Source organism: Lissotriton vulgaris, chromosome 9 (genome assembly GCF_964263255.1).
Source record: "Lissotriton vulgaris chromosome 9, aLisVul1.2, whole genome shotgun sequence".
Lineage (NCBI taxonomy): Eukaryota > Metazoa > Chordata > Amphibia > Caudata > Salamandridae > Lissotriton > Lissotriton vulgaris.
This window is the reverse complement of record NC_141697.1, coordinates 186,821,728-186,833,858: the sequence shown is the minus strand read 5'-3', so window position 1 is coordinate 186,833,858 and position 12,131 is coordinate 186,821,728. Positions and strand designations below refer to the sequence as shown.

The 12,131-nt window shown below is 50.0% G+C and overlaps 1 protein-coding gene across 1 annotated transcript in view; it reads left to right on the top strand.

Moving 5' to 3' along the window:
* Positions 1-10,124: 10,124 nt before the first annotated feature.
* Positions 10,125-12,131, top strand: part of MAP4K5 (mitogen-activated protein kinase kinase kinase kinase 5) — a 577,489-nt gene continuing 575,482 nt past the window's right edge. The window contains exon 1 of the mRNA XM_086937299.1: positions 10,125-10,687. Within this exon, the coding sequence (XP_086793425.1) occupies positions 10,580-10,687 (108 nt within the window). The 5' untranslated portion in view covers positions 10,125-10,579. The remainder of the gene's footprint in view (positions 10,688-12,131) is intronic.

The window sequence follows — 12,131 nt, the reverse complement described above, 5'->3', positions numbered from 1 at the left end:
TTCTCAGCCAATTCAAGTTCATTCATTTTGCAGAAAGGAGAGGCAGTAATATGGCGAGATACAATCATTTTAGTTTCGGTCAATTTTCGCTGAACACCTTCGCGTTCAATATGTATCAAATCAGACTGGTACCGGTGGGGTACAGTTTTACCAAAAAGAGGGAGAGAAAATAGGGAGACTCTCATAGAGAGTGAGAGTCGTCCGCAATCCAAACGAGCCATTCGGTACACGTATGACATGTAGAGAGAGAGAGAGAGAGAGAGAGAGAGAGAGAAAGAGAGAGATAAGGGGGTGGAGAGAGAGAGAGAGAGAGAGAGAGAGAGAGAGAGAGAGAGACGTGTACGAAAATAGGTCATTTAGTGCGCTCACAACACGGAACAGCAAAAGGTCAGGTAACATGCAGATACAAACAGAGGGAAGACATAAATCCGTACATTACACACACACAAACTCAGACAGGGAAGACGGCACATGTATTACACATATACAAGACATTCACGACAAGACAGCTGTTTTTATATATATCCTACGTATCTTTACTATCCTTTTTATCTACGTGCTTAGCTCTTTCTACCCTTCCCCCCTTTTCCTTCTCGCTTGTCACGCCTGCGAGCATTCCCAATTACCAATACTCACACCTCGGTTGGTCGATCAGAAATTAACCTGGTCGTGCTAGTTACCCATGGTTGGATCTTAAACCATTTTTCTGTTCCCTCCTTTGGTGGGAAGTTCTCCAGGCTGAGACAACGGCAAGTATTGATCGGGAGAACAGTCGGACAGCTTGGCTATATCTATAAGGGTGTGAGAAAGGGGGTAGTGCATTTTGAACATCAGCAACATTTCTAACTTCCTAGGCGGGTGGTGCCGTGGCAACCCTTACCCGTACAATTTTCCTTGTCCTTTCCCTACCTAGTAAAACGTCCAGTTACATTATTTAACACGTCATTTCTAGTCAATTTTTCGTCATTCAGTACCTGTCCATTTTCTATGTCGGTCCATCCTCTCAGTCGCTATGTCCTAAGGAGGAACAGTCATGTTAAGTTTTTTTTTTTTTTTTTTTTTTAAACTTATCGTTACAACGACTACACACATATTCCCTCTTTCCCTTTTTCGTCGGTGGTCCGACCGTCGCTCTTCCATACTTCAGCCGACGTTCTGACGTGACCTGCAGAAGGGAGGGAAAAGAAGGGGTGGGGGGGGGGCAGCATTCAAAGTACATCAGCATGTAGTAGTCCAAAAATGTTTTTACCTACCACCTACTCGACCTATCTCCGCGTACTGCATTTCTTTACCATCTCGGCGTTTAAGCCTAGAGGGACCAGTAATGTCAGATAGATGATCATTGACGATCTACATATCTACGCGAGTTACTCGGTCGTAACCCTCTCTGTCGGGTGCAAGGGTGACGGCCAGGTGGCATTTCTGTGGTCTCGATTTAAGAGCGGCTAAAACACTTTTCCGGCTGTTTGTGACACATAATGGAGCTGCTAAATATCTGATCCCTTTTGATCTACATCCTTCATCATACTTATTCTTCGCTCACAGTAGTAGGGCATCCAAAACTCATTAATGCAACTGCTACAACCATGCTTTCTTTTTCAAAATACTTTTAATAAACGAAATTGGTGGCAGTTCATTACATAAAGTGCAGCAGTGCAATAAAATCGTATTAAAAATTCCTTACAGAGCAAGCATGATGCATGTCAAGAATTCAGTTTTAATTAATTCATAAATTCATTATCCAATACTCATTCTTTATCTAAGTTACACCAATTCATTTTCCAAATCATAATCAGTACCCACCCTAAGTCAATTCATTATCCAAGCACATACTCAACATCCTTCATATCTACTTTCATTATCCAAAAACTGCATATAGATCTCGGGGCAACAAGCTGCGCAATCAGGGTGCAACAAAGTTTATTCAAATACGTTTCATTTTGTGGCGGCGCCATTTTGGGTGGGGTCAGGCAAGTTCCAGCACAGTCAGAGTGTCTCTAGTCTCGCATGGTTGGCCCAGAACTTTCCGTTGGCAGTTCAAAAAGTTTTGTGCTATGTGGTTAACAGTCTAACAAATATGGACCATGAGTCAAAGAGTGGGGAGGGCGGCAACAATTTTCCTACCGGGTCATCCTGGTGTTCCTCCGGAACTGAACAAGTCTGTGCCGCGGCTGCATTTTAGCCATTTCCAATCCGAGGCTGGTGCCGGCAGGAGTTGCACCGGTGTCGTGGTTCCCAGTGAAGGGGGCGGGGGCACCCATGCGGAGGGATCGGGGTGCCCCCCGGCTCTTATAGAATCTTCAAGGTTGAGGGGAGAAGGCATGGAGCGTGTGCCCGTCCTGGGCAGAAGACCGCTTTTTGATGTTGACCCTCTTTAAGTAAGAGCATTGGGGTGTCGCTGGAAGCCTCCACCTGGAGGGAGGTGGGGGAGGCTCGTTCGCGTCACCTCCCCCTTCCAGCGACCCCGCGCCGTTCCTCGGCTCCGTCGCTTCGATATTGGCCGTGGTGGCTATTGAAGATGGGGGGGGTGGTCAGCGGCTGAGGCAAGACAGCCCCCCCTTTTCTCTTGACATGTGGCGGGACTACCTGGAACTGTCCAGGCGTCGACATGTGGCGGCACTACCTGTAACTATCCAGGAATTTGACATGTGGCGGGACTACTTGACTTGCCGCCATTCTCGCCCCCGGCTTCGGCCTTCTTCGTGGGTCGGACCAGGTGAGAGACAGAAGGCGGGGGGTAGTCGGTGGCTGAGGCAAGACAGCCCCCCCCGTGGCCTGCAGAGCAGCAGAAGAGGAGAGAAGGAGAGGTCTCTGCCATTCTTTGGACCGCCTGCCCAACATCATCTCCTCCTGACCGTGGCCAGGCGAGCCCCTCGTGCCTCGAGGCCTCGCCTTCCGGATGGGCGTAACCGCGGACCTGTTGCACTTCGGGAGCTTCCGGAATGGGGGTAGGTACCTATTGGATTGTTTCTATTTCATGTGACCGTTATTTAGGCGTGGCGGGCAATGAGGCAGGCATGTCGGGAGCAGGAATAGGCAGTGAAGCCTAGCTACCTCGTGGCTATTTTTGCCTTCAAACTTTTCACCATTTTATATTTCTTGTTACGAACTATTTCTAATGTTTCTTATTTTTAGTGAAGTCAAAAGCTCATCAGGGGGTTACTGACTTAGCCTGATTTCTTTTTATTTTTCTTTCTCTTCCTTAGCGTGTTTCGAGCTAAAGTTTTCTGTTAGTAGGGAACGGTGATCACTTCATATTTTTTATGGGTCCTTTTCACTAGGGGGTACTTCTGGACGGACCAGACGAGTTCCCTCCAATAAATGGTCCGGGGTGGAACGAGATTATCGATCAAAAGGGGAACATATATTCCTTCATTAGGGTATCATCCTAGACAGACCGAGCGATGTACTTCCATTTACTAGGGTAGCCTCCTGGACGGACCAGATGGTCTACTTCCACTAAATGGCCCATGAGCGGGGAGCATATGTCCTCCATAAGGGTAGTCTCCTGGGCGGACCATGCGAGCTACCCCCCAAATAACCAAACAGTGGGGAGTGGGTAGGACTGACGAATTCACAAAGGGGCATAACCTACCCTTTACTACTTGCAAAGACTAGATAGAATATTTCTATTCCACGTTGTTTGCAGGCAGAAAATACCTCAAACGAAACAATTCCTGGAACAACAATGTCCAGGCAACCAACCAATCAGTGGGGAGAAAAACAGGCATGACGGATTACAACGGGGACAAATGTCTGCATTACCTGCCCTTCGCTATCCAAAAAGGAAGACAGAATATTTCTACTCGTCTCAGTTTGTAGACAGGGAAGATCTCAAAGAACAACAATCGATTATTAATCGACTTCAAACAATTCAGTGGGGAGAAAAGTAGGCATGACGGATTAATACCGGGGACAAAAGTCTGCATTACCTACCCTTCTCTATCTGTAAAGAGGGACGACGTTCCTATTCGCCGCTGTTTGCAAACAGAGAATGTCTCGTTCTCAGAAGAGAACCAATATGTCAAGTAGCCTTCAAAGCTAAATGAACCAATACCAACAATTTCGGTATACAAATACCGATTTTCAATACAAACAATCAATCAATCAGGTGGATAGAGCCACCCTACCAATCAGGCGTAAAAACACCCTACTTAATCTTACCCGGACCGGACCATACGGACAGTTCTTCGACTTCCTCCTCCAGCGCCCGATCGTTCTCTTACTCCATGTAGCATTCCTGTGGGATTCCAGTCAGGACAATAGGTCACTCAAGAGAGGTCCGTTCAGAATTGGTGAAGTTCTGTCGATCGGCAGCCGGGCGAGGGCCCTCTCAAGGCAGGCATGCCCCGATCATTTAGATGTTCACTTCTTCGTCTGGATCTCTCTTACCGAACCTTATGTCACTGATGGACCCCGCGTTGGGACGCCAATTGTGGAAAATGAACCCGTAATCCTATCGATGCCCAGGCCGCTGGCGCAAACCGCCTCTTAGTTCCCATGTTGAATAATTACCAAATAAAGAGACGGGCGCTGGAAGCAGGAATCAAGAACAGAGTTTATTTCTCATGAGGAGAGCCAGTCATTTTGGACACGAAACACAGTGTCTTTCGGGAGGTGCTCTAACAAGTGAGCTGAGACTCTTGCTTTTATACCTTACAGAACACTTGATAACACAATCAGGACAGTATGACGCAAAAGAAAGACATCCCTATAATCCTCGTGGTGATCCTACTCCACATACGTTCACAATGGGGACCCTTGACCTGCTGATAAGAGGGGAGGGTAATCACGCAGCTGAGTGTTTCGTAGGATGTGTACGCCTGATCATAGCCCAGGGGGTGGGGTGGCTAGGATCAATAGTGGGTCTCTTGAGGAGGAGTGACTTCATACAATAAGGGCAGTAAATGGTATCTCCTGGCTTAGGCGATGGCCTCGGACATGTGTGGTCAGCCGGACTCGGGGGAAGGGGTCATCAAAGGAGTGGTATTCATGCCGCGTGGACAATCGAGCGCGGAGGGAAGGCTTGTCAACAGAGGGGCATTCATGGAAGGGGAGGAGGTGTTGGTCAGGCGCGCCCGTGACTCTCAAGGACAGGGCCTTGCAGAAGAAGAAGGTTTATGACTTGCCCATGTGAGGAGAAGGGAGGGGTAGCCAGGGTGGACACAGGGACAGAGTCACGCAGAGAGAGAGAGAGAGAGAGATCTGATGACCAGTACATGAGAGAGCGGGGGCAGTCAGGTGCAGCTGGGGAGGGCTACGTCAGCCAAGGCGAAGGATGCCTCTTCAAGAGTGAATGGGGGGGGGTTTTGTGCGGGTCAAGCAGGAGAGTCGCCTTTCGCAGCGGGGTCGCACAGGGGGAGAGGGTTTCATGGCCTACGCATAAGAGAGGGGGTTTAGGATAGCGCAGGAGGGAAGCCGGGGATTCCAATGGAAAAAAGGCCATGGTGCCTAGAATGGCTGTACATATGCATATGGGTACGGGCTCTTACTGGCAGGGTGATACGGTCAATAATTTACAGTATCCATGGTGCCCACAGGGAGAGGAGTGGGAGAAGAAGGGGAATGAATGCTGTCTATGTACATCAATTTCTTCAACTTTCACACTTGGGCCTTGGTTGTGTAGGGCTTTGTGTGCGTGGGTGAGGAGACGGAAGGTGATTCTCTTGTTGACCGGGAGCCAGTGCAGGTCTCTCTGGTGTCCGGAGATGTGGCTGTGTCGGGGGATGTCGAGGATGAGTCTTGCTGAGGTGTTCTGGATCCGCTGGAGTCTCTTCTGGAGTTTGGCAGTGGTTCCGGCGTAGAGGGAGTTGCCGTAGTCCAGTCGGCTGGTGACGAGAGCCTGGGTAACCGTCTTCCTGGTCTCGGTGGGGATCCACCTGAAGATCTTACGTAGCATGCGCAGGATGTTGAAGCACGACGAGGAGACGGCGTTGACTTGTCTGGTCAGGGAGAGGGAGGAGTCCAGGATGAAGCCCAGGTTGCGTGCGTGGTCTGTCGGTTTGGGTGCGCTGCCCAGGGCAGGGGGCCACCAGGAGTCGTCCCAGGCGGAGGGCGAGGAGCCCAGGATGAGGACCTCCGTCTTGTCCGAGTTCAGCTTCAGGCGGCTGTTCATCATCCACTCGGCTACATCTGTCATCCCTTCGTGTAGGTTGGCTCTGGCGGTGGCGGGGTCGTTGGGGAGGGAGAGGATCAGCTGGATGTCGTCGGCGTAAGAGATGATGTTGAAGTTGTGTTGGCGTGCGATGGCCGCAAGGGGGCTCATGTAGACATTAAAGAGGGTGGGGCTGAGCGAGGAGCCTTGAGGAACGCGGCAGATGACTTTGGTAGCTTCTGATCTGAACGGGGGGAGGCGGACTCTCTGTGTCCTTCCGGCGAGGAAGGAGATGATCCATTCTAGTGCCTTCTCTTGGATTCCAACGTTGCAGAGGCGCTGCACTAGGGTGCGGTGGCAGATAGTGTTGAATGCCGCGGAGAGGTCCAAGAGGATGAGGGCCGCTGTTTCCCCGTTGTCGAGCAGGGCTCGGATGTCATCAGTGGCGGCGATGAGGGCGGTCTCGGTGCTGTGGTTGGCCCGGAAGCCAGACTGCGAGCGGTCGAGGGATCCATTTGTCTCGAGGAAGGCGGCCAGCTGCTTGTTGACGGTCTTCTCGATGACTTTGGCCGGAAACGGGAGGAGCGAGATGGGGCGGTAGTTTTTGAGTTCGGTGGGGTCCGCTGATGGTTTCTTCAGTAGGGCGCTGAGTTCTGCGAGCTTCCAACTCTCCGGGAAGGTGGCGGTGTCGAAGGAGGTGTTGATGATGTCCCGCAGGTGGGGTGCGATGACAGCGTCGGCCTTGTTGAAGACGTGGGGCGGCAGGGGTCGGTTGGAGATCCGGAGTGGATGGAGTTCATCGTGCGACGGGTTTCTTCGGTGTTGATCGGGGTCCAGGCACGGAGGGTGGTGGCGGGGGGTGCAGGTGTGGTCGTGTGGTGCGTTGGCTGTGTGATGAAGCTGTTGTGTATGTCTGCGATCTTGTTGTGGATGTAGGAGGCGAGGGAGTTGCAGAGGTCTTGTGATGGGGTGATGTATGTCGTTGTTTCCGGCGTTGGGGTTGGAGAGCTCTTTGACGATGTTGAAGAGTTCCTTGCTGTTGTGTGCGTTGTTGTCCAGTCGTTCCTTGAATGCGGTTTTCTTGGTGGTGTGGATCAGTTGGTGGTGTTTTCGAGTGGCGAGCTTGAGGGTGGTCATGTAGTCTGGTGTTGGGTCTCTGCGCCAGGCTCTCTCGAGGGCTCGGCAGTTCTTCTTGGAGCTCTTGAGTTCGTCGGTGAACCATGGTGCTTTCTTACTGCCGGGTCTGCTAGGGGGGGTCCTCAGGGGGGCGAGGTCATCTGCGCAGTTGCTGATCCACTTCGTGAGGTTGTTGGCGGCCTGGCTGGGGTTCGCTGAGCTGGCGGGGGGTCCTGGCTCAGGGATGCGGCGAGCTCGTCGGCCGTGATCTTGTTCCAGCTTCTGCGTGCAACCTGTTGCTGGTGGTGGTGGATCGTGTTCTTATTGAAGCTGAAGTGGACGCAGCTGTGGTCCGTCCAGTGGAGTCCGGTGGCGTGGCTGAAGGCGATGTCCTTGCTGGATGAGAAGACGGGGTCGAGTGTGTGTCCGGCGTAGTGGGTGGGGGTGGTCACCAGCTGCTTGAGACCGAGGTTGGCGAGGTTGTCCAGCGGGGTGGTGGTGTTGCGGTCGTTGTTGTTCTCCAGGTGGAAGTTGAGGTCCCCGAGGAGGATGTAGTCAGCGGAGGGGAGGGCGTGCGGGCTGATGAAGTCGGCGATGTCTTCGCTGAATTGTGTGCGTGGTCCCGGGGGTCTGTAGATGAGGGTGCCTCTGAGGGTGGTCTTGGGGTCGGTGTGGATCTGGAAGTGCAGGTGTTCGGCGGTTGTGAGGGTGGGGGTGTCGTCGGTGTTGGTCGTGATGCGGATGGTGTTCCTGTGGATGATGGCGATGCCTCCTCCGGTCTGATTGCCGCGGTCCCTCCGGGTGAACTTGTATCCGTCCGGCGAGTGGGCTGGTGTCTGCGGGGGCCAGGGGCCAGGGGTCCGGGCGCTGGGCGCCGGCCAGGCGCGGACGGGCGCAGATGGGCTTAACTTTGGCGCGCCTTCGGCGCACAATCGGTGCGCCCGCTGCGCGTCAACGCTGCGCGTGCGCGCGGTCGCCATTTATGGCAAAGTGCGAGGGAGGGAGGAGCAGCTGGGAGGCGGGAGCGGGGAGGGCACAGAAGGAAAAGGGGGCGTGGCCGCTCTCACGGCGGCGGGAAGCGGGGAGCGGGGCGGGTGGGCACAGGGGGCAACTACAGGGAAAACAGCACAGGGGGCCACACAAATACAGAGAATAGGGGTAAAAAGCTAAATTAGACAAGAAGGAAACAGATTAATCAAAAAGAAAACACAGTTATCGCAGGAGACCACACAGAGCGGCGGCGGGGGGCGGGGTCAGCAGGCAGGCTCAGCGAGACTGAGGGCGGCAGCAGGCTGGAAGCACACGCTACAGCTGGTGGCCGTGCGGCGCGGGGGTGTCCTAAGAATAGGTCACCTATGGTTGTGGTTTGAGCGACTGATAAGAACTAATCACTGCCCAAGCATGTTTTTTCTTTGAGAATGCAGTTTTATCCATTAGCTGTGAAATTTGTTTGGTTGCGCTGTTTACTGCCTTTTTGAAGCCAGAAAAAGGGGTGTTTGTGTGCCATGCCCCTTCGAGGTGTAAGTCCTTGAGTGAACCTTTTAGGACTGTGACGATGGAATTATTTAGCCTCGCTTGCTTTTCGATTTCTTCCCAGCAGGAGTGGGCTAATGTGTTATCTTCTGCTTGCCTCATCCGCCAATAGTATTTGATGACCGCCCCTTGTCTGGCTGGTTTCTGATTTTTTAGCTCGTGTTCCAGTCGAATCTAGGCTTGAGAAATGTGCTGGGGAATTAAGAACAACCTCTTGAAAAAGCTCTATTGGGCTTGGTTAAGGGCGCCTGCATCTATTGTATGCATTATTTCTGACCCGTATGATATGGTTGGTATGAATTTGGCTGCGATTACCTTCAACACATGCCCTGTTGAGCTGCCTTTTAATTTCCTGTGTAAAATTTTAAAGGCGTAGAGACAACCCGACTAATAAATTAAAGAAAACAATGGCAGAAAAGCCATGTTACAAAAGAAACCATTCAATTTCGTTTAAAGTCCTGTTTAGTATCGTGTCTGGGCCTTTGCAGACTCTTAAAACAATAACAAATGGATCTTGGAAAGGGCGCAAACCTAACTGTAACATACAATATGGGGCAATGGATCACCACACTGCAACAATTGGCTAACTTCACTATGACTGACAGCATTCTGCCCTTTTGCAAGCAGCCCGTCCACATACAGAGAAGTCCCCTGGTGCAGGTATTATGATTGTGAAGTGTGCCTTTTAACACCAAAATTATTTTTAGCCAATGTTTATTTTAACTCTAAGAGAAACCGGCAGCTCACCCAGCAATAAAAGTTGTGCAAAGACCATGACAAAAGAAAAGCAAACGTTGGCAAATTTAAAGGATTGGAAGCCAACGCCCTACCTATTGGCTTTGCTTTGCCATTGTTTGTTGTACGAGTAGGAAATTAATCCCCAAGACGAAACCGTCAGCAACTGTGAGTTCAAGGTTTAATAGAATGTCTGCTCTTTCTTTTGCAGCAAATACAAGTTTTTAATGTTTTGCTTTTTTGTGTTTTTAAAATGTTTCAACCGGAGACAACTTGTTGACTTTTGGTCCACGAGGATTTCACAATGGGAGGATGTATGGTACTAAAAAGGAAAACGGGCTACGCTGCTACTCAGTCGTTTGTGTTGCCAACCTCTGAATAATTGCACGAACGCGAAAAGCCTAAAACAAAAGCACGCCCAAAAGTGAAAGACGAAATATTAATTACCTCAAATCTTTCTTTTCTCTGCCTGTAATGTTAATCTAACAATTGTTGGCAATAGATTTTCTACAAATAATTAGTATTAACATTCTTCAGCATTGGATTCTGGAGGTTTATAGCAGCGACTTATATTTCAACAAGCGTTTCAGAAAGCGGCTCTACTCAGTCTTCTGTAGTTCATGTGGATTTCAGCCCACTACCGCCTACCTCAAGATGGCCGTCGTGTTACTTTGGGGTTTCGAACACTCGTGTCCTTTGTTTGTTTTCAGTGAAAGTTTTCTGACAGAAACGCCTGACTAGAAACGGAAGATGGGTTTCTTGGGTGTCAGTGAGCGAGGCGCGTGCTGGGTGGCGTGCGTGTGACGTTTCCTGGCAGAGTTGGACACAGCTGTCTGCGCTATGCCAAAGTGCCGGTGTCTCTGTTGAGAAAGTTACAGGGACCGTAGACAAAGCCCCGCAAGGGCCACTGTCCGAACCCCTGGCAACGGCAGACAGAGTTCCAGAAGTTTTCACATATCCGCTGTCGGGGCAGGCTGGCTTCTGCCTACATCGAAGCCTCGTCGCCTCAGAGCCGCATTATTTGTGCCCAGTGGCCGGTAGTGAACCGGAGCCAGGGGCCACTGATCGGGTCCCTCCCGCTGGGCAATCGCAGTGTAGAGAATGGAAGGGCTGGGGCGGCCGAGCGCTGACATCCTGAGGAGGAACCCACAGCAGGACTTCGAACTCATCCAGAAGGTGGGCAGCGGGACCTACGGCGATGTGTACAAGGTAAGTGACATCCGCCAATTCGGGGAGTCCGGTTTAGGGGGATCAACCCTGTCAGTGTAATGGTGCTGGAGACTTCACGGAGTCTGATGACTGGAGTTTGTTTAGCTTTTTACTGGCGCTGTAGTTTGTGGACTGCTTCCCCTGTAGTGTCGGAGGAAGGCTTTGCACAGGATGGACTCGGCCTGTATATTTTTAAGTGCAGCGCCTACTAGTTTGAGGCAGATGTTACCACGTTTGCTTTGGTGTCGCCCTTTGGTGCCGTCTCGTGCTGTAGCCTTCCATGGTCGATTTGTCTTCCAAAAGCTCAAAACTCGTCTCCTTTTAATTAAAAAGATCTAAGACAGTTTATAACAAAAACTGGGTAAACTTTTTGCAGGAACTACGTTTTCCGTGAGCAGTGTTTGGGAGAGGATGTTGAAAGCTACATGGCAGGTGTGCAGGGCTTTTCTAGACCTTGTTTGTCTATTTCCTTTTCAATTACGTGCACTTTTGCTTTCTCATCTTGATTGCAGAATGCAAATAACAGCTCATTGGACTCGGAAGAGATCTGTAGCGAAGCGTCGTGTGTGCTTTAGCCAAATATCACCCTCTGTATAAAATGACTGATCTGCTGCAGCCAGTTCGGGGGAGGAGTGTGTTATTATTTGTATTTTTTAAGCAGATGTACAGTATTAAGGGTTAAAAACAGATGACTTGTAACCAAAGGCAGAGAAGTTTAATAAAAATTAAAGTAAAACATATCTGGACTAGGTTGTGTGTGCGTAAATTGCCGATAGGATGTTGGAATACAAAACTACTAGAAGCCCCCTCCACACACCCGCCCTTGGTGAAACCCTTATTTATATTTCCATTATTGGCACGGTACAGGCTACAATTGTTAAAAAGCATGACATGGGGCGATTTGAACCTTAACCACGCTATCCTTTGGGTGCATTATTTTTCTTCAACTGACTTTTTTGTTCAGTACACAAGATCGAAGTGCCCGTGTAAGTGTGCATCGGCTGTGAACAGATGAAAGTGGCATTTAGAATCCGGGGAGGAATTTGAACTCCATTCCATCACAAACTCATCTGCAATTATGTGAAATTGCTGACATTTCTGGACGAGTTTAGACCTATATAGTAGAGGTGGAATCTCAGAATAAGTATTCGTACACACCAATAGGACCGATGTCCGCTAATGGGAATTGAGTTTAAAGTTTTTTTCCTTACTCTTGTTGTCGATGTTTTCTGGCAAGCTTGACATATTTTACATCATTTAAACTGATTTTACGTTTCCACTCAGTGTTTAAGTGTACATGAATGCTGCTGTTTTGGTTCCTTTCCATTACACGCACTAAGCAATCCATGAAAAAATAAACATGCTGAAAAGATAAACGTAGCAACATGGATGGATATATATATATATATATATATATATATATATACAGTGTCCCTCTTTAATT